This window comes from Phaenicophaeus curvirostris, chromosome 21 (assembly GCF_032191515.1).
Source record: "Phaenicophaeus curvirostris isolate KB17595 chromosome 21, BPBGC_Pcur_1.0, whole genome shotgun sequence".
In the NCBI taxonomy this organism is placed as follows: domain Eukaryota; kingdom Metazoa; phylum Chordata; class Aves; order Cuculiformes; family Cuculidae; genus Phaenicophaeus; species Phaenicophaeus curvirostris.
This window is the reverse complement of record NC_091412.1, coordinates 10,946,451-10,967,091: the sequence shown is the minus strand read 5'-3', so window position 1 is coordinate 10,967,091 and position 20,641 is coordinate 10,946,451. Positions and strand designations below refer to the sequence as shown.

At 48.0% G+C, this 20,641-nt stretch overlaps 1 protein-coding gene across 3 annotated transcripts in view; it reads right to left on the bottom strand.

Moving 5' to 3' along the window:
• MYO1C (myosin IC) overlaps nt 1–20,641 on the bottom strand; it is a 49,867-nt gene that overhangs the window by 1,708 nt on the left and 27,518 nt on the right. For all 3 annotated transcript variants that reach the window (XM_069874100.1, XM_069874098.1, XM_069874099.1), the window contains exons 2-28: nt 15,763–15,918; nt 15,035–15,150; nt 11,864–12,062; nt 10,922–11,002; nt 10,030–10,209; nt 9,741–9,839; nt 9,399–9,512; nt 8,799–8,870; nt 8,426–8,545; nt 8,115–8,197; nt 7,675–7,780; nt 7,246–7,326; nt 6,738–6,829; nt 5,559–5,653; nt 5,294–5,340; nt 4,950–5,030; nt 4,682–4,787; nt 3,903–4,020; nt 3,580–3,693; nt 3,322–3,398; nt 3,087–3,155; nt 2,779–2,863; nt 2,412–2,571; nt 1,601–1,684; nt 751–844; nt 599–654; nt 46–181 (exon numbers count right to left, since the gene is read on the bottom strand). In XM_069874100.1, the coding sequence (XP_069730201.1) occupies nt 46–181; nt 599–654; nt 751–844; nt 1,601–1,684; nt 2,412–2,571; nt 2,779–2,863; nt 3,087–3,155; nt 3,322–3,398; nt 3,580–3,693; nt 3,903–4,020; nt 4,682–4,787; nt 4,950–5,030; nt 5,294–5,340; nt 5,559–5,653; nt 6,738–6,829; nt 7,246–7,326; nt 7,675–7,780; nt 8,115–8,197; nt 8,426–8,545; nt 8,799–8,870; nt 9,399–9,512; nt 9,741–9,839; nt 10,030–10,209; nt 10,922–11,002; nt 11,864–12,062; nt 15,035–15,150; nt 15,763–15,918 (2,821 nt within the window). The remainder of the gene's footprint in view (nt 1–45; nt 182–598; nt 655–750; nt 845–1,600; nt 1,685–2,411; nt 2,572–2,778; nt 2,864–3,086; nt 3,156–3,321; nt 3,399–3,579; nt 3,694–3,902; nt 4,021–4,681; nt 4,788–4,949; nt 5,031–5,293; nt 5,341–5,558; nt 5,654–6,737; nt 6,830–7,245; nt 7,327–7,674; nt 7,781–8,114; nt 8,198–8,425; nt 8,546–8,798; nt 8,871–9,398; nt 9,513–9,740; nt 9,840–10,029; nt 10,210–10,921; nt 11,003–11,863; nt 12,063–15,034; nt 15,151–15,762; nt 15,919–20,641) is intronic.

The window sequence follows — 20,641 nt, the reverse complement described above, 5'->3', positions numbered from 1 at the left end:
GGTACCACCCCGGGAGCCGAACCCCAGTTCCGTTACCGTTCTCACCTGTCAGGTTGGCGTAATCGATCCGCTGTTTGATTTTGGATTCTTCCACTATGACGGCTGCGTTCTGGGTGAGCAGCAGCTGCCGCGCTCTCGCTTTGTATCCTTTCCGGTCATACTTGATCACAGGGACTGCATACTGGAATAAGAGTTAGCCGTGCAACCCTCCCTGCCCGGCCTCGAGCCCAGCGAGCGGGGAGGAGGCTCCAGCCAGGGGCAGGTAAACCGGGAATGTTCCCTGTTCTGCCCCAGCCCCTTGTTGCCCAAGAGCTCAGAATAACAATGTGATGTCGACAGCTGTCTGAAAAACACAGCCTGACTTTCAGTCTGGGCAGGTTTCTCCTTTCCTCTCCAGCTGCCACCCTTCCCATTCTTAATCGACGTAATTAAACTTGCCCGCGTCCCCAAATCACGTTTCTGAGCCATCAGTTCTTACCACAGCCCCTCTGCTAAGGAATTACAAGCTTAATAGAATGTAAAATTCTTGTTGTTTTCCCTTCAGAAACCTAATCTGCTCTTCTGCGTAGCCCTAGAAGCAGCAGGACACACATCTCACCTTAATTGCTTCATTTTCTAAAGCCTGAAGGACTTTGGCATTTATCTCTTCATTACCTGTGTTAAAACCAAAAGGGGGGGGGTCAGAAAGAAATTTCTGGCAAGAAGAGCGTGGGTGAATCCCTCCTGTTAACCTTCACAACACCTACTCACCCAGTCGAGTGTTGATGAAGAGTCTCGGAACACTCTGAGGGTAATTGTCTTTTTTACCTTTAAAAATCTCACTGGCAATTACTTTTTGTTCCAGCTGCAAGGAGAAAAGATGGATTCTTGTTCAGTATAACATTCCTCCTTAATAAAAACATGAATTTTTCTTAAAAGGGATGTTCCCTTTTTACTTTTTAGCAGTCATCATCTAGTTCTGAGCCCCTGAATCCCACTGGTCACAACGTGACCCCAAATATTCCCTACACCCCTTACATTTTCAACATCTCCCCTACCTTTAGGGTAGAAAACAGCTTCCTTTTAAAAATTTTTTTTTTTATATTTCCCCTGTTTAATCTCTAAAGTCTGCATTATTTTCATCTTTTTAGCTAGAATAGCAGCTGAAACTGTTCATGGAACTTCTCTGCTTAAAAACTGACTTGCTTTCTGTCTGCAGAATCTTTATTCTCTGCTTTATCTGGTGCAACAAGAATAGTGAAAAGACATAGTGAGAAATACACGGGGCCTTCCAGTAGAGAAATCACATAGAGGCATGGAGATACCGCACCGTTTAAAGAGCTTGTATTGAAATAGGTACATAACGGGTTTTCTTTATTTTATGCACATTCTAGTCTCTAACCTAAAAACCCACCGATCACCATGTTCCTGTGACACGGTTCGCAAAGAGCAGGGGTTCAGGAGCTCCTCGCTCTCACCGCGGTGACCCCCCTGCAGCAGCACCTTCCTCCTCGCAGCCAGCCGCCCCCCCTCCTTCCCTTCTCACAATAAACAACGCCGAGAACCCCCCTGTTCTCAGGAAAAGCAGCACAGTTTGAGAACACGTGCAGCTCTCGCGTACCTGCTGCTTCCACTCGGGGCTGATTCTCTTGCAGTAGGTCCAGACCATGTTCTGCATGCAGAGCTGCCGCAGCAGCTGCGACGCCTGCGGGAGAAACCGCACAGTACAGGAAAATCACTCCAAATCACTGACAAACGGACTCAAACCAGGAAGACGTGGGAAGTAAATGCAAAAAATGCATTGCTGAATTAAAACAGCGTTCCCCGAGTGAGAGTCACTTTAAAATTAATTAATAGGAAGCTTATTTTCCACCTTTCTAAGAGAGTTTGCCCTGTAGTGTTCTCTGGCTGCTTTAGAACAAACACAGAGCAGCAGGAGCACTGCCCGTACCCTGCTCTGCCCTTCCTTGCTTCCCGCTGTACCTGAAAGCCAAACAAACCAGGACCTCTGCCTGAGTGGGACTTTCTGCAACATTTTGTTTGGATCAGATAAAAAAAACCCCAATTCTGCCAGATGCAGAATAATAACGGCTAGAGAGGAAGTTTAACAGGTTCTCCACAGGCAACCGCATTGTCCTCGCAGCTAATTCAACTGCCCAGAGGGAGCTTCTTTTGTGCAGAGAAAAAGGGAAGAAAATTCCAGAAGCGGATGAGAAAACCAGTAGAACATGGTGTTGGAACAGCAGCGCACGCTCCAGAACTTTCTGAACTACGGCTCTAACACTTTAGAGATGGGCCAGTTCCATCCACGGGGAGATCGTTGGGTTAATCCTGCTAGGAGAGATGCTAACACAACGTGGAACTTGAGCAAGAACCTGGTTGCTCTGGCAGCGGCCGCTGTGGCCCGTGGCCTCCCCGGGTGCGGCGCTTACCTCGCACAGCGACGGAGGAGGCGTCGGCCACGACTTGTCCAAAACATTTTTTGGCAAGTTACGCTTGAGGTTCATCAGGAAGGAGAAGCGGATGTAATCAAGGAAATACTCGTTCTCTGGGCAGCGAGGGTGGTTCCGGTAAATAAAACCTTTAATGAACCTGAGGAAGAAGAAAACGTTATTATAAAATTAGAAAAATGATCAAAATTAGAGGTATTTAGAGGCCTTCCAACCGTTTTCTGGGCTTTATTTTATAGCTGTAATTTATTAAAAGACCCTCTGACTGTAGCAACAAGAAAATTTCTTCTTGTCATCGTGTTGTTAGGAAATAAGTGCCCACTCGATGCTCGGGCTGTTCCTTACGCACCTTCTGATGGTCTCTACTGCCCACTTCCTCTTGGCAGCTTTTCGGCGCCCCAGGGTTCCCCGCCACCAGGACTGGATGGTTATTGCTGAAAACAACACAGGGTTTGCACCCAGTGAGCTCCCAGGCACCCGTACCGCCCGCCCGCAGGACTGGCTGCTCAAGAAATAAACAGCCTCCAACGCAGCAGGAGGGAAAAAGTGTAGTTTGAGTTCTTAACGATAGGATAGGATGGAGAAATGTCAATAGGAAAGTCAAACTCGAGTCATCTCTGCCAAAGCCACCGCACGGCAGCTGCCTCGGCCGCATACCCGAGCGCTTCATGTGCAGGAATTTCTTTCGGCGGTAGAATCCCCTCCACGTGGCCTGCATTTTTGTTGCTGAAATTGCAAGAAAAACAGCAATTTGAAATCGTAACCAAGCAGATTTTGGGTAGAAAAGAGCTCAACTTTTTAAACCAAAATCCCTCCCCAAGCAAACAGCACAAACCCCCAAGCCAGAGAGCAGAGAGCGAGCTGCCAGGAGGGCGTGCAGCGTGTGACTCACCCAGACTCTGCTTCCTCACTTCCAGAGCATCTTCCGTTGCAAACAAGGTCTTGGGAAAGCGGATAAAAATCTTTGTTCTAGAAATAGAAATGCAGACTTCTGTTTAACAGGCCGGAGAGGTTTGCTTCCTGCCCTCAGCCTCCCCTTTGGGACCTCTAGTCTCTTTCTCGCCCATTAGACAGAGCAGCCGCGTTTAGAAACGATCACACGGGCGTCCAGTGATTCGTCATCTAAAATGAAGACGACAGAAGAACTAACCGTCCCATTTTGTACTCTTCCTGTTTGTAGCCAAGATGCTTCACCAGCACAGCCACCCCGTCGTGGGGCCGCCCGTCCCACGTAGGCCAGGTCTCCGGACAAAGCGATTTGTACCTGGAAATCGAGAGCAGGGGAGATCTCAGGGAGAGAAGCTCAGTCCTTAGAGGGCGGTGGGAAGGGAGAGAAGCTGTGCTGCTCGCTCCCTCAAGAAAAGCAGCGTGGCAGGTGTCAGGGCTGCCTCTGCCGTTCAGACCAGCGCCCCAGCCTCAGTGGAAAAGGAGGGGAGGGAGCAGGAGGGAGAGAGAAGTCTGAGGCAATCCTACCTCTGCAGGAAAACTTCGTATTTCCTTCGATACGCAAACCCGGCTCTGCGCACTCGGAGGTTCTCCATCAACCCCAGGTATTTCACCTGATGTCGGATTAGAACTTCATCAAAACGATCTTGAGAGAGCATGAAAATAGAGAAACACGATCAAACCAGAGCTGTGCCTTCACCCGGAGAAGGGGAATGCTCAGTTCCTGGTTCTATCACACACAATTATCTTTAACCTCTAGCCCATCCTCACAGTGCCAGTCCTACACAACTTTGTGTCTCCCGTTTCCCACCTGAAATACATTTATATTTATATTCCCAAAGGAAAACACCCTTAGGATGCTCCATGTTTGCAGGAGGAAGAAACGAGGGAGAATAAAGATCGTGAAAAGGAAGTCATGTAGGTTAGTGGTTCTTCTCTTTAAACATCGTTCTGCTCCACCCAAACCAGTGCTCCCATTCCAATTCCTGGCTGCGAGTACAGCCACCACCTCCCTATAAAAATTATAAAATGGTTCAGGTCGGAAGGGACCTTAACGCCCATCCAGTTCCAATCCCGTTGTCACGGGCAGGGACACCTCCCACTGGATCGGGGGCTCCAAGCCCCATCCAGCCCGGCCTTGAACACCTCCAGGGATGTTCCTCCATGCAGAAGCTCTGGCACAGACCCAGAATGAAAAAGCCTTGCAGGATTTCTGCCTCTGAGCTCCTCTCTGTGCCTCGCTGACCCGCACCCAGTGGTCTGTGTTTAGTGGTTGCAGAGAAAAGAAAGAGTCAGCAGGGTCATACCAGCCTGTTTGGCATCGTTAGGTTTAATGCAACGAATGTAGGAGGGCTCCTTGGACATCAGAATTTCCATGAGCTTGGAGAGGCTGTTTTTAAACTGAGTTGCTGCCTAGGAGAGAAGAAAGAAAATGATGTATGAAGCGACGCATTATAGCCATTACTTCTGACTGCAGAACAAACCTCCCAGCTTTAAATGCAAGAGGCCCACACTCAGATTACCGTGTTAGACAGAGGAAACAGTCCCTCTCCCACCCAGCCTGGTGGTTCTTACCGTTTCAGGCCTCTTTTTGTCTGTCAGCTCTGTCCTGTCAAAGCACTGGTTTATGATGGGATTCTCAGAGTTGCACATGGCCTGCAGAGAGAGACGTTTTCAGAGATAAAGCACAGCATTCAGAGAACTAGCCAAGAAACGGAGGACAAAACTGCTTGTTGGGGCACTTTGTTTTGCTTTTTAACAGTAAAACGAACATCAGGCACCTCAATTTGCCTTTTGATAGCACTGCCCTATGGACACACATTCTCCAGGTGGAAGAATCTTTTCCCTCAGGTGCCACCCCACTTGAAACTTGGCCCCTTGTTCTGCTGAGACTGGAAACGTCCCCTGTCCACACTCACCTCTTTCAAGTTCCGAAAGAGAAGGTCATTGTTTTTATCTAGAAAACCTGGAAGAAAAAGATACCACTCAGGCTGCCACTGCTTTTCCGCAGGAACTTCACATGGCAGGAATTTGAGATGGGAAATTAATCTGGTTAATTAACTGATGGGTGGAAATATTCTAGGCCCAGATTGTTCTTTAGGTTGTAGCAAAGCTGTTTTAATTCAAAGGGCAGAGGACAAGAGGAGAAAAGAGTGAGAGAGCAGAGATGATGCACACCCCTACCTGCAACGCTGTAGGTGACCTCGCCGGCGTAGTGCAAGAGCCGAAACTCCTCCCGCCCCAGGGACTTGCGAGTCTTTTGGTCGGCGAGCTTGTGCCTGGTGAGAAAGCGAAGCAGCTTCATGAGAAACAAACCTGCATCACTGGGGATTCCCCTTCAAAAAGCACCACGGCGTCTGATCCTGGAGCGGGATCGTCTGAACACAGAATAGGGAGAAGAAATCCAACTTGCTGATTTTCAAGAGCAAAAGCTGACAGAGCGTCGTCAACCAGCAAACAATAAAAATGTCATAAAATGTATTGGTGTTGGTTTAAATTGGATGAACTTTCAGCTTGCTGGCGAGGCTGTAGAGTGTGTGCACATGAAATTAGAGTAGAGGCAGCAGGGGAAAGGGCAGTGATGATGCTGGCAGCAGGCTGGCAGGCCAGGAGATGCCGGGCAGATCCCAATCTGAGCATAAGCAGAACACTCAGTAAGAATAAAAAGACATTTGGAGCTCCAAAATAGAAGGAAACAATCTTGGAAGGCGAAAATGGAATCCACACCCATTGAACGAAAGGGGTGGCAAGATGGGTAGGTTACCAAAGGAGGACACCAACATCGTCTGGGAAGCAAACGTGCACAGAGGTGATTTAGCGCAATATAAACGTCTCTATTTCAAAAGCACTAACACTGCTTGACTCATCCTAATGCACATACACTTATCCGATCAGTGAAATTCTGCTCCTTTCTAGTTATTCCTAGAATAACTAGACTTCCTGACTGGATTCATCAGTCACCTTCTCCCAGGGAGCCATCGATGGCGGGACTGAGCTGGCCCAACACTCCGAACCACAGTCTGGCACTCCTGAAGTGTTGGGCCAGATCTTGGAAAAGCCAAGAAGCTGCAAGCCTGAAAACTCCTTGGACACATCAGCAGGGAAGTGATCAGCGAAGAGGCAAGTCAGTAACAAGAGTTTTGTTGCTCCTGTTTTATTCTGAAGCGCAGTCTTCAGAAGAGCAAGGCCGTCACTGTTGACACTTATTCTGTATTATCTTAACTCACAATCTAATCTCTGGGACCCGTACACCGAGGAGGAGGATGCTGCACACAGTTAGTGCTATCCAAGAGCAATCAAAGCTCGGCTTTATCATGCACTTGGATCCCGAGGGTTACCGGCCTCGGCTACGGGAACACTCACGTAAGAAAATGAGGGTGGTTCTTCACAGTTTCCTCCAGCTTCTCCAAGAACGTCGTATCCGTGGCATCCCCAGGCCTCAGACACTCTTCATCCTACAAACAGACAGAACAAAATAGGAGCAACAAAACTCTTGTTACTGACATTGATCTCTGAGCGGTGCCTGCCAGCGCACAGGCCAGCTCCAACTCCAGCTCACAAACACTGTCCCCATCTGCCCCTTCGGCCTTTGAACACGGCCAGCTCTTATCTCAACAAACGAAGAGCTGTTGAGCTGAAAAGGAAAACACTTTCATCCCTTCAGGCTGCCTGGATTGGAAATTTCTTTGCGAAAGTAGGCGGAGGTGATACAATATGACTTAACGGTGTCACTGCTCAGAGCATCGCTGCTCTCCCTGCCCACTCAAACAGTCCCAACAAAAGCTTAAACAGTTTTTTTCCCATGTTCTTCCCCTTGTTTTTCACTGCACTGCCCCAAAATTTTCCATGTAAAAAGCTGTTGTCAACTCACCAGAATAGAAATGATGCCTTTGAATTTCTCTTCCACCAAATCGCAAATTATTTTGTTATTGAAATACTGAACCGGTTCCCACTATAAAGACAAGAAATTATACTTGGGTGAAAACAATCTCAGACTGGAAAAGACACGAAAATTTCAGAACGTTTCAAACACCACCTTATTTAAATCATCCTTCTGTCAAATTTGAAACAAAGCTTTAGGTTTTTTAATACTCCTTTTAAAAAGCATTTTATTCTATGAGAGGAGAAGACTAGAATGGCATTGCTCACTTCTAGCTGTTCACAGAGTTATCAAAGGGTTTCAAAAAGAAAGGAAAAAGGAAAACTCTTTACTTTGCAGACCATTTTTACCAGCTCCTTTTCTCATCTGCCCTCTGGCCTGCAGGAGTGCCACAAAGGAGGTGAAGATGTTGGCTCTTACCGCGATGCCTTCTGACTCGTATTCCTCTTGCTCCGACTTTAATGTCAGCTCTATAAAGAGCTGCTGCAATTTTTCATTACAATAATTAATACAAAATTGTTCAAAGCTGCAAACAAAAATAAGAGAAACAATCACCAATGCTGCACCACAGGGAAAGGCAGCCGGAGGGGAGCGGCTGCATGAATGCACCTGTGTATATCAAGAGCGATAGAAGAGACTTTGTGAAATGTTTATCTACTGAACGTATCAATTTAGTAAGTTTATTACTTAGTGGATGTCATTAATGAGCTCCAGAAATAGGAAAAAAAACATCATCTCTTTCTCCCCTACTAAGAAAACCAGAGACATGATAATATCTTATTTCACAAGAGAGAGAAAATGCTATAATGAATGGAGTCATGCACAGTTTACTCAAAACTCAGACACTGACTGGAACAAACCTGTTGTGCTGGAAAACTTCAAATCCATAGATATCAAGTAATCCTAGCACTGTTGTACTTCTCCAGCCCGGAAACTCTCCTTCCTGCAATATGGCAAAAGAAATAAACATTGATACATGCTCACAGCTATGATCCATCGCGGGATCTTACCCATTCAGATACAGCATTTACCCCTTACCGTCTTCTTAATAGAAAACAGATTCATTTAGAAATCACTCTACAGCACACAACTCGCCATTTCTCTGCAGCTAACAGATTTTAAGCTTCCTTTCACACTTGGCTGGATCTCAACAACCAAATGGTTCATTTACCTTGTAAGCAAGAGACTTGTTAACCTTGTTCACCAGCCAGGAGAAAGTGCGTCCGTACACGGCCTTAGCGAGCGCGTCCCTGGCGTAGGCCGCCTGCTCCAGGTTCAGGGGACTGATGAGCTGCAAGGAGAACAAAGCCACTCAGCAGCCACTCCTCTGAGGGATGAAGTTTCCCTAGTTCATTGTTAGCGATCGGCCACTCAAGGGCACCCTGCCTGGGCTCGGCTCACAGCCCCCAGGCGCAGAGGTAAGGGCCTCCTGCACCCTCCTCAGTCAATAAGTGAACCCCTCAGGGCTGCTAAGAGAGCCGACAGCACGTCACTAGCTGGATTTAATTCCACATGCCTCCCAGACCCCCAGTTTGCGTTCTTACCTCCTCCCCTTTTGCTATGATCTTCTTGTGGATCAATGCATCTCGAAGAACAGAGCCCTCGACGGCCAGGAGCTGCAAAGCAGGAGAATATTGAATGAATTTACGAAGCAGTACGCTCAATTTATCCGTGGCAGATCTAAGACATCAGAAAAGCTAGTTCCTAAAATCACGGTCCAGTGAAACAGCCCTTTATTCCCCATTCACCCTGCACCATCAGCCCTTCCCTCCCCTCCCACCACCTCCTTTCTGCCAGCGCTATGACCCAATAAATACATCGGCTTGACTGCTCTGGCACAAAGAGCTGCCGAAGCCAAGCCACCAGGGTTCTTCTTTCTTTAAAATTCTCCTCCAGGGTAGGTCTATTCCTATCCCACCCCCTGAAGGCAAAAACCTCAACTCAGTCATGCATCAAATGGCAAATAGAGCTGTCAGTTAAAGGGTTTTGCTGTTAATATTTGCACTTTATTAAAGTCAAATGGAAGTAAATTTAGGAAAACTTCTAAATCATATTCTAAAATGATACGATGGCACCAAATTAAGAATAAGGAAATCTCTCTAATTCATCTTTAATGTAGTATCTCTCTAACGGGTGATACTCACCCTAGCCAGGTATTTAATCTGATTCTCTGTAGTGACCTGAGCGTTTCCTTGCTCATCGGCAGCAAATTGCACGTTCCCCAGATGCAGAACACTGGCCACAACGCTCAGCAAATCCTAGGAGGGAAGGAACAGTCAGAAACCAGGAGGATGAAATGAATGCACAGTGAGAAAAGGCAGTGAGATTGTGTTAAATAACATTTCATAAGCACATTTGGTATTTTTTCCAGGACTTTTGCAAAGGATACGTTCATTCTGAGGGCTGCTTTCAACAGAAATAACAAATCAAAGCAGAAAAATTCCTTAAGAGTAGGAAAATCAGCTGTGCTGCCAAGCTTTTCTTACCTCCACCTCGTTGTCATTAAAGCTTATAATGGACAGGGCTCTTCGCACAATCTTCCAATCGTTTTTATCGTTTATGGAGCTGACCCTTGCACAGTGACCCTAAAAGGACACGATTTGGCATAAATAAGTAAATACTTGTTAAAGATAAATTAACTCACGCTCAATGCGCTTCTGCCAGGCTTCATCTCAGGGGTAATTCTAAAGTGAGGGAAGGAAACTTCACAGACAACCGAGAAGGTACTGGTCCTATAAAATAAAAACATTGCAAGAATGACTTGTTAACGCACACCTTTACTAAATAGTGATACTGCTGAGGGTTCTTCTCGAGGCCCAGCCTTCGCAGCAAGTCCTCCTCCCCTCCTTCTAGCAGCTGGTAGAAAATGTGGAAGTTCCTCTCTCCATGATTCTGGTGCACAACTCGGGATTTCTCCAGGAGGTAGTTCAAGATGTGGCCCCCGACAGGAGCCCCCTAAAACAAACCAGATACATCGGAACGGTTCAGCAACACAGAGGAAAGCATTGCTGCTTCTTGGAGGTCTCTTCAGAGACAAACAGGATACAAAAAGATCAGCCACAAAGACGTTCTGTATCGCAATCTCAATCTCAGCACAAACACAGAGGTGGTTTGAAAGCAGAATGAGCTGCCAAGTGAAAATAACACGCCATTAGACAGCTCCTGGCTACAGCACACTCTGAAGGGGATCTTCAGCAGGAGGAATTTAACACAAAGGAAAAGCAACAAAGCAAACTGGAGGGATTTACACACTGAGACTGCGTGTGCCAAGCTACTCAGTTCTTGCACTGTGCTCGTCCTCGTAATGTGAGGCAATTTGGATCAGGATTGAAACAAAAACAACGCAAAGCCACACGAGACAGAGAAGATCTCCAGATCCCAGCTGGCTCGTGTGGATTGAGTTTGGGGGTATCCGTTTGCATGGTGCACACACCCTAAAAATCAGAGGATTTAATCTCTCTGTCTGCTTATACAGACAGAGAAATAAGAACGGAAGGGAAGCGTGGACTTAATATGCTCAGGAACCCAACTTTGCTACCACAGACTCTGCTTATGCCATCGTTGAGAGAATGCAAAGCAATCGCTGCATCAGCGCAGGAAAGCACAGGCAACAGAGCCCAGCTATGACCAGCACCAGTTCTGAAGCGTAAAACGGATTCTAAGTTACCCTGTAATCAAACTGCACATCCATGTATTTCCCAAATCGGCTGGAGTTGTCATTCCGAAGGGTTTTTGCATTTCCAAAGGCCTGAAATGAAAATTATTAAAGAAAAAAAATATAAATATCAAATAAGATTATTTATGAACACTTTGGTGAAGCTACCAGGTTTTATTTACAGGCACTGAAGCCCAGGTTTGTCCTTTTGGCACGGGAAATCGAGAAGGATACAGATCGCTACCCAAATTCCAGTGCTGCCCTTTCTACCCAGCGCCAGCTCTGCCGATGGAGCAGCCTCTGGAAACAATTCCATCCCTCAGCCAGCCCATCGCAATGCCGGTTCACTGCTGACAGCACACGTCACATCTGACAGTCTGTGCAAAGCCTCCTCTTCCACCACAGCTATTTGCTCGCAGCTCCGCTCACGGCAGGCACGGCTCAAGCCTGCTGGGCTGTCCCCCTTCCCTGGGGAGCACACGATGCACGTTTCCATAAAGAGCGGAAATATCAAAGGGCTACAAAGACAGCCCAGGGCTGGACACTAGAGGACACCACAGCACTGGAAAATGCACCCACACATGCATTTATCACATTGCCCACAGCCTGTGTGTCCGCTCCTGGCTTTGCAAACTTGTGCAGCGTGCCAGAACTCTTCCCACGCCAAATGCCTCTCCCTGCCTGCAGCCTGGCCGCTCCAGAATAGCTCCTGGTGCAAAGCACTAAGAGGGTTCAGAGCAGATGGGGGATTCTCAGGCCTGGAGGCAGGATGGGGTTCCCTGGGCACCATGCAAACCATCTGCCCACATGCTGCGAAGCAGCGTTCCCGGGATGCACTATCCGCTCAGCAGTGCCCAGCGGGGTCCAGCTGCCCCCACCCCCCCCAGCTGGGAAATGTGAGCGCTGCTGGCACGACTCAACGTCAAATTTCTATGCTGCAGGCTCTCAGGTTACCTCCAGGATGGGATTGGACTGCAACAGGCGGTCCTTCACGGTCTCGACCTGCTGGCTGGCCGGACAGGTCACAGCGTAGTACTGCAGGATCTTCTTGGTGGCCTCCGTTTTGCCAGCCCCGCTCTCCCCAGAGATCAGAATGCACTGATCCTTCCTCTCCGTGCGCAGCGAGCGGTACGCGTTGTCTGCAATAGCGTAGCTAAGGGGCAACACAACCAGGCATTAGCTTGTTTCCACAGGTGAAGGGCAGAGATTCCTCAGCTCAAGCTGCCCCACAGCGCGAACGCCTGGCAAGGACACCTCAATGTGTAATCGCGGGACGGGTGAGAGCGTATCTCTTCCGCACGCTGGTGCTGAGCCAGGAGGTGGCTGTGAGCCCTTTCTGACGTCTCTATACACATCTGAACCACTGGCCAAGCTTCTGCAGGGTGACAGCACTAACCCCAGTCCTTCACAAACTGTGCCTTTGACTTTCTGATCATTTCACCTCCTTAGATGAGAGAAGTTTCTGTAGAAGACAACTAAATGGTGCAGATAAACCGACTTTTCTAAATATACATGATCTCTCAACATTGGTCCCACAGGACGAGAGTGCTTTACATCCAGGAAACGCTTTGTTTTCTGCGGATCATTATTCCAGCTTATCTTTTAAGTGATGACGCGCTCAGGTCACAACCACACTTCACTATCTGGGTGGCTCCTATAACGTGGCTCCAGGATAGTCCAACCTCTCCCAGCTTCTCTTGAATTGCAGAAAGAGCAGGACTAGCCAGCACAGACAAACATCCCGCAGGCTACCTCACGCCACCCAAAGCTGCAAAGGGATCCTCCTGCCCGCACACAGCCAGGGTTCATTGCTCCTGGACTCCTGCTTCCTCCCTTGCTGCATTTTCTTTTTTCCTTTCCTCCCCATGACAGATCAGACAGGGTCCTGTACCCAGAACCTCACGCGCTTTACACCACCAGAGAGCAGGAGGACGAGTCTGACAATGATGGCAGCTGCTTACAGAGGGAGAGGAAAGGAAAGACCAGGGAGAAGAGGGTAAGAGGAGCATCAGCCCTTCAAAACGCACTCATATAAATCAACCTCCTAACAATATTCCCAGCTGTCTCACCCCTGGAGACCACACAGACATCCTGCCTTTGTACACCTGAGAATCTTTTAGTAGCTCTCCTTTTTTTTCTTTCCCCCCCCAACTTTCACGCTGTGAAATTAATTACAAATAATCACACCAAGAAAACCACCGTGGCCTTCTGCAGTCTATTAATACTTGGTGCTAAGGCAACATCAACGAGCTACCTAGCAACACAACCGCATGCTCACCCCACTAAATCCATCAAGTCATTCTCTTCCCATCCACACTCTGTCTCTGGAGCATTTTGAAGACAGATGAATAAATGTAAAGTTAATTTAAATTTTAAGAACTGCCTCTGGACTGGAGGCCTTTGTTGGATGATTTTACAGTCCCATAAGTTCAAGCAGAAAGCTGGCAGCCACGCACACCACATACAGAACCACCTTCCATAAAGATGTTTATGGTCCCATTCGCAGTCATCCCCTCTGACCCCCGCCAGGCTATAAATAGGACAAGATATGACAGATCACTACAGGAAGCACGCTGTGTTTCAAACCCTTTGGAATAACTTTTCTCCTTGGAACAACTACATCCGATGCACTTCCCAGAGAACCCAGTGTTCAGGCCCAGCCTTCAACTATTTTGACACTGGAATAGCAATATTGAAGTACTCTGGCTTTCTAGACACAGTTTAGAATAAGAGGAAGAGGTAAAAAAAGACACCTGAAACACTAAAAGGAGAAGCATGGAGGACTGCAGCATGGTTCTCCTCTGAATGTTTTTAAATGCATGAATAATCACATAATGTAATATTTTTAATGGAGCAATAACAACAGATAACGAAAAATCCTGCTTTCCCAGCTGGAGCGGCGCTGGCATTCGGCACTGCAGCTCTCGGGGGTTCGATTATGAGCTGCGCCTTTCCCAGTTTCTCACGGGTCAAGTGAAAACGAGAGAGAACGGCCTGAGGAGTCATCGGCTGCTCTGTGGTTCAAGTCCCTTAGTGTAACACACAGGAATTAAAGCAGAGCTGCTTAGGGCTCCCCACCGTACACCAGCATCTCTTACCTGACACAAACACGACATACGGGCACATCTATGGCCAGGGGAGAACTCAGCAGGCTGGAATGGGGGTTTTTCAGGTTTAATCAACCCCATATAGAAAAACCCAACACACTAAAATCACATTTTTGTCGTAACAAAGACAGCTTTGAGTGTTGAGGCTTTCCCAAGTTTGTGGTGTTTCTCTCCCTCTCTGTGCTTGCAGCGCATTCTGTTTTGCTTACTCTCCTGGGCTACGTGCCAGTAATAAGAAACAGCCCAAATAGTTCACTCAAAAATAACATCATTTACTCTTCCAAGATCTCTTAAAAAAAAAAAAAAAAAAAGGCACAAAAAAGCCTCCAAGAGGTGCTCAGAATTTGGCCCTTGGTCCTGAAAGAAACCAGTTTGGAGCCAAATGTCCTCACCCCTCAGTCATCCTTCTCCTTCAGTTTGACAAAAAAAGTCAAACGCTTTCAAAAATAACTTTAAACCTCAAACTTTTTTTTTTTTTTTTAAAAATGGGAAATCGGGAATGTGCACCAGGCCAGACCGTGTAAATAAATACATTCCTTGTTCCGACAGGCTGACGGTATCTTAGCAACAAGGGAAATACCAGATAAATATTGGTCAGGCAGAAAGAGCAGAGGTAGGGAAGAAACCACCATGCGTACAAACGCTCTCTGCCCTGGTTGCTCCTGTGCTGAACAAGCAACAGAGCAGCAGGGGAACCTCGCAGACCCCGAGTAACCCTGGCACAATGAACTCCTGTCCTGCCAGGGCTGGGTAAGCCGCGCTGTTCCTCCAGCCAGGAAGGAACCAACTCCCTTTCCAAATACTGCTCTTGCAAAGGCAACTTATCCTCTTTGGAGAGGGGAACAGGAATAGAACGAGCCGCGCACCACACCCTCCGGCGGATCCTTTATATTCCTATGAATTTTAGTGTTGTCTCTGGGCCGGGGAACGGTCCCATCGGCTTGTTTTCACATGTCATTACTGCACACGCCTGGGTGGGAACGGCACAAACTGCTCTGTTTACCCACAGGCCACTCACAGGTGAGGAGAAACTTCGTAGAAGCTGACACCACGGTATCGCTCCATGTTCTGTTTAGTGTAGATTTCCAGTTCCTTGTACGGATTAACAGAGACCAGAACGGAGCCGATGTACGTCTGAAAAAGAGAATATAAAGTGCAGAGGTTACAGGAGATCTGGCAGTGGATCCTCTGGAGCCCAGGCTGCTCAGAAGGCCGCATGTCACTGCCAGAGGCTGCCTGCACCAGGCACTGGGGATGCTGCTGAGGGGGAAGGTGAGAATATGCAACCCCAGCCTAGTGGGAATGACTTTGCAGGAGTTATGCTAGACAAGTGCCACGGAGATGATCCAAGGGCTGGAGCATCTCCCATGCAAGGACAGACTGAAAGTGTTAGGGTTGTTCAGTCTGGAGAAGAGAAGGCTTTGAGGAGACCTTGTAGCAGCCTTCCAGTACTGAAAGGGGCTCCAGGAAAGCTAGGGAGGGACTCTTCATCTTCACAAGGGATGGCAGGAACAGGATGAGGGGGAATGGGTTTAAGCTGGAAGAGATTTAGATGAGATCTTAGGAAGAAATGTTTTGCTGTGAGGGTGTGAAGGCCCTGGCCCAGGTTGCCCAGAGCAGTGTTGCCTGCCCCATCCCTTGAGGTGTTTGAGCAACCTGATCCAGTGGGAGATGTCCCTGCCCATAGCAGGGGGTTGGAAATTCAGGTCCCTGATGAACTTTGGCTTCTGTCACTCTGCTACTCACATAGATCAGGTTCTCCTTGAAGCGCTTACGCAGATTTTCAATAAACGCTGCTTCACTGGTGAAGTTCTCAAGCAGGACAAAATCCTGCACGCCCACCCGGTCGCGGGCCGTCAGAGCACTCTCCATGGTGAGCCGAATGCCGTTAGTCCCCGCTCCCTGCAACCAAAACCAGAGGAAAGTTGGGATATATGCAGCTTTACATGCAGCTCACCGAGTCCACAGGAACCATTAACCACCATTACCCGTGGACAACCCATAAAGAGGAGAGGTTATTAGAATCACCTCACTACTTTTGATAATGCTGCTTAATGTACACTGACGCTTCATCGATTGCTTTGATGGAAGACAAGCCAGGGAAAAGCAATTGCTAAATTTCCAATCACTGTAAAGGACTCAATCAATCAAACGAGCATTTCATAAAGAGCATAAAGCTTGACTTCCATTTCCCAGACATCCTTTAGCAGGAATGAGACCAAAATATGTTCTCCTCTCTACTCCTCTCTCATTTCACAACGGAAGTCGTTTCGAGGTAAGGAATCTTTTATGACTAATGATGATTCATCTCATGAGCAAACAGCTTCACGTCGCTGACCAATTCGAAAGCTTCAGCAAGAGACCCAGTGGGAAAATCCATAACTAAGGAGAAACGAGCAGTTCTGCATCCCATGCCACGGAATTTACTGTGACACCACCATCTATCCCATGCACCGAGCAACTTCTCCCTGACACTCTTTTAAAGGTTACATTTTCAGTGTGATGTGGCTCAGACACAACAGTCTTCGGAAAACACAGGTCTGCTGACTTCTTACTTCACTCAACCTCACGCACTGAAACAGGGAGAGAAACCGTGCGCCCGGTGACTCAGCCGAACTTGCAAGGACAATTTCTACTAAAGGCAATTAGAGCTGACAGCCAGACAGCGCATGAGGCAAAGACAAGGAGAGACACTATGGAAACCAGAGACAGGAGATAGAAGGCATTAAACCATTTGCCTCACATCTGTCTGCATCTCCTTATCATACTCTTCAATCCTTACTTTGCCAGCTCCTCCCAGCAAGCGCCCACCATTTCCCTAAAGCACTAATTAACACATTTCAGAGCTGTTGGTACGGGCTCAGTAATACCCAGCACTCTCTCCTGTGTTAGCATCACAAACTGGGAGTGACAGAGCCCTGCTGGGACACTGTTGTCCAGCCCCAAATCTCTGCACAATGATGGAGATGACTTGTGCTGACTCACATTGTCAGGTAGCTCCTTTCCTGCTCCTTCTCAAGACACAACAGTGCTCAGAGCATGGGGGCTGATAGCGTGTGGGGAGAAAAAACAAACACAACCTTGGTCAGAAGAAGGTTGAGCTGAAGTTTTGTTAACTAGTAATAAAGGCAAGACCCAAAGTATAAATCTGAAGTACACATCTGGGCCCAAATGGATGCAGTTTCGCTCCATCTGCAGCTGTTTAGACTTACCAATCGTGTACAAAGGTAGTCGTGCCGATTTCTGCAATAACTGGCTTCCTCCCCTAAACAGTGTCTGAGCATAAGCGATCGCACAAAACCAGCAGCTTTCAAACAGAAAAATGAGTCCTACAGCTCGCTACTAGGGAATCTCAAATCCAGATCCACTCTGATAGCTCAAACACCGCAAAGGAACATCACTTTAACTTCCAGTTTTACTTTCCTCAATCAGCCTCATGGCGGAAGGGCTGATTTCCAAGCTTTGAAAGACCCAGTTTGGGAGGGATTCTGCAGATACTTTCATCAGCGATCATCTGGGTGGTTTAAAACACCCAAAACTTTCCCAGCCAACTCTCCACACTTTCAGCAAAGCAGTTTGTTGGCCCCTTCTGTGCTCTTTGACAGGGTGCAGGGGAAAGGGCTAAGAGCTGCAGAAGAAAGGCGGGGAGATAAAAGGACAACACCGGCAAAGGAAAAGGAGATAAATCACACGCAAACTCTGCTTGGCAATCAGAATCCTTCTATCGGAGCAGCGCAATCCGGGTGTTGGACAACGTGATGGGAACAAAGGCAAAACCAAAAGAAAGTAACTAGTTTTTAAGCGGGTAAGCTTAGGAACACAGCGTTAAAACAGCTGCCCCCAAAATGACTAAGAAGAAACTTCCCCCTTCGCACAGTTAATCCCCGTTTATACAGCCCCGCCGACTTTCACAGAGAACGTCACCCGCGGTGGCAGCAGCTCTGTCCCCAGCCCCTCCCTCCAGCGCAGGACAAACCGATCCCAGCTGTCGGCATCCAGCTCCGGATGAAGCGATCCATCCCACTCACGACTCGGAGCTGCTCTGGGACGGGCGTTTAAGGCCAAGCAGCTTCCAGTTTCCTCCACGCTGTTTTTCTCTCATTCAGCTCCAGCCTCTCCCCGTGAGAGCAGAACGAGAACCTGAACTTTTCAGTCAGTAAAACACCTCAAAGCAATTTTTTGGCAATAATTAAACGTGACCAGGTTACCCAGATGACACGACGCACTCGGATTCTCCACAATACAAGCTTTAATCACAGCCTTTTTTCCCTCCCAAGCCCCAGTTCGATGCAAATACAAACGTCAGTCACAAACCACAGCTGAGTAACATGCACTTCTCCTTCATTTGCTTTATTGCTTACGTCCAAGTCTACCACCAACTTCAAATGTCAACGTTAACCACTTGACTGCCAATAACTTCAAGAAATGCAATGTAAAAAGAGGTGAAAATAAATCCTTTTTGCAACATGAAAACAGAACAGTCAGGCAGAAGCAAGAAAGGGGAAAGAAGACACTACTTAGACAATATAATCCCAATGATGACCATATGTTCCTACAGAACGATGAGTGTGACGGGGCACTAAATAAATTAAAATGACTAATTAGTTAGTTATTTCACGTTCGGAGGCAGGCATCAAATCTAGTGGCTGTAAATTAAGGGTAGAAAACTCATTCTAGGGGGTTGAATATGTTACAGTGAAGCTAACGAACCATTAAAGCAGCTTCCCTAGGGACAGGACTGGTTCCCTTAGCATCGTTGCAGGGAATGGATTTGTCTCTGCCAAAATGCCTCTGGCTGACGTACAGCTCATCCACAACATCCCCTGCTCCACGCTGGGCAAGAGGTCAGCCTGGACCACTCTGACAGCCCCGTGGCAGGGAGTACATATTCCAGATGATTAGGAGAAGAGAGGATGTGAGGGTCTGGTTAGACCCTTCCGTGAGGAGCTCAGTTTTCCTGGAAGCTACTCCCAGAGCAGAGTAGCAGCCGAGCAGCTCCGACAGCGAGAGTGGAAGGGCTGTCCCATTCCTCCTGTCCTCCGTGCAGCTGCGCCCTTTGGCTCGTGCCCGCTCTGCGCTTGCACAATAGGCCAGGCTGGAAATCCAACATGGATTAAAGCTAACTCAGAGGGGTTATTATTTTTAATCCGAGTCGTTTTCCCACACTGGTTCGCCACATCATCACTCCCAATGGCCAGCAGATGCGCTGGTGGAACCACAGCAGAGAGGGGCAGTTCCTGCTGTTTTAGGGCTTGCAAACCTCCCTCCTGGACGGGAAGCGAGGTGCAGCCAAACCATCGCCACCAAACCGGAGCACATCCCCTCCTCTGGACTTTGGTTCCTTGGCACGTGTTAATACAAGCAATTACCCCTCTGAGCTGAACCAACACAACTCGCTATGCCGGGAAAAATGCAGCGGGTGTTTTCCTGTGGGCTCCATCACCTGCCCGTGGATCAAGGTGAGCATCAGACGCAGGGCTTGGGACAGCAACAGGCAGGTAGGTTAGCTCACCTGGCCTTCAGGGATCAAGAGGAGGACTGGGCGAAGGATCTTGGCCTTTGCAGGATACGCAAGGCTAATGCCACACCCAGCACAGGCTGCAAACGGGGAATTGCACAAATCCGAGCAATCTCCCTCCAATCTCGGTGCCTGGGGGCTTAGGAGTGCCTGTATCTGCTCTCCAATCGGCCTTTTATCCCTTCCTAGGATCACTCTCCTGATGGTCACTCCTGCTCCAGAGAGCACAAGCTGACTTTTGCCACTGCCTTTCTCAAACCCACCCTGCGGTTTGGTTCCAAGGGACTCATTCCCACACTATTTTAACCCACTCTTTGCTTTTAATCTCTTCTCCAGAGACGCCAGCACAACAGTGGCTCACGGCCAGGGAAGGAAAAGCCGTCACTCCTGAATGGTGGGGACCACGCCAGCGCGATTACCACAGCGGTACCACTTCCACACGGCTTTTTCTTCCGTGTGATTGCATTTTGGGACAGACTTTCAGCTGGCGTGAATTGGTGCTGCTGAGCGCAGCCCACAGAGCCAGGTTTGTGTTGGCTGAGGTTCCAGTCCTTCTTTGTGTTCACACAAGAGTCAACAAGACCAGAAAATACCCTTCATAAACAGCTCCTGGGAGTATAAAAGCACTCAAGACGACACTAAAGAGTTTCTTAAACTGAACTAGTAAATCTCCAATGTGGTATTGTGAAGGCGTAAACAAATATTTTCCTTTTAAACTACGGTAAATGCCAAAGCACGATAAAGAGTTTCCTCTGATTTAGGACTTGGGAATCTAATGCACCTCAAAAATGAAAACCAGGACCTTTTGCTCTGCACAACAAAATCCAAACTATTGGAGCCAATCACTCCAAATACATCAGGGAAATGTTCTTTGTGGGCGAAGATGGAGGGCAACTCTGCCATGAGCATAGGAGTTCAGGGATGATGTGAACACAGCAAGAAATGCCCACCACTGCTTGGTCCATCAGCTGGAGCGCATGCAACACCCAGGAGCCCAACATGGGTAGGAAGGAGCCTTTTACCCCAGAATTTTCCAGTCTTGACTGTCCCAGAGAGGCAACTGAGGGTCAGCGTTGGCACAGCAACGCCGGACACATCAGTGCTGCG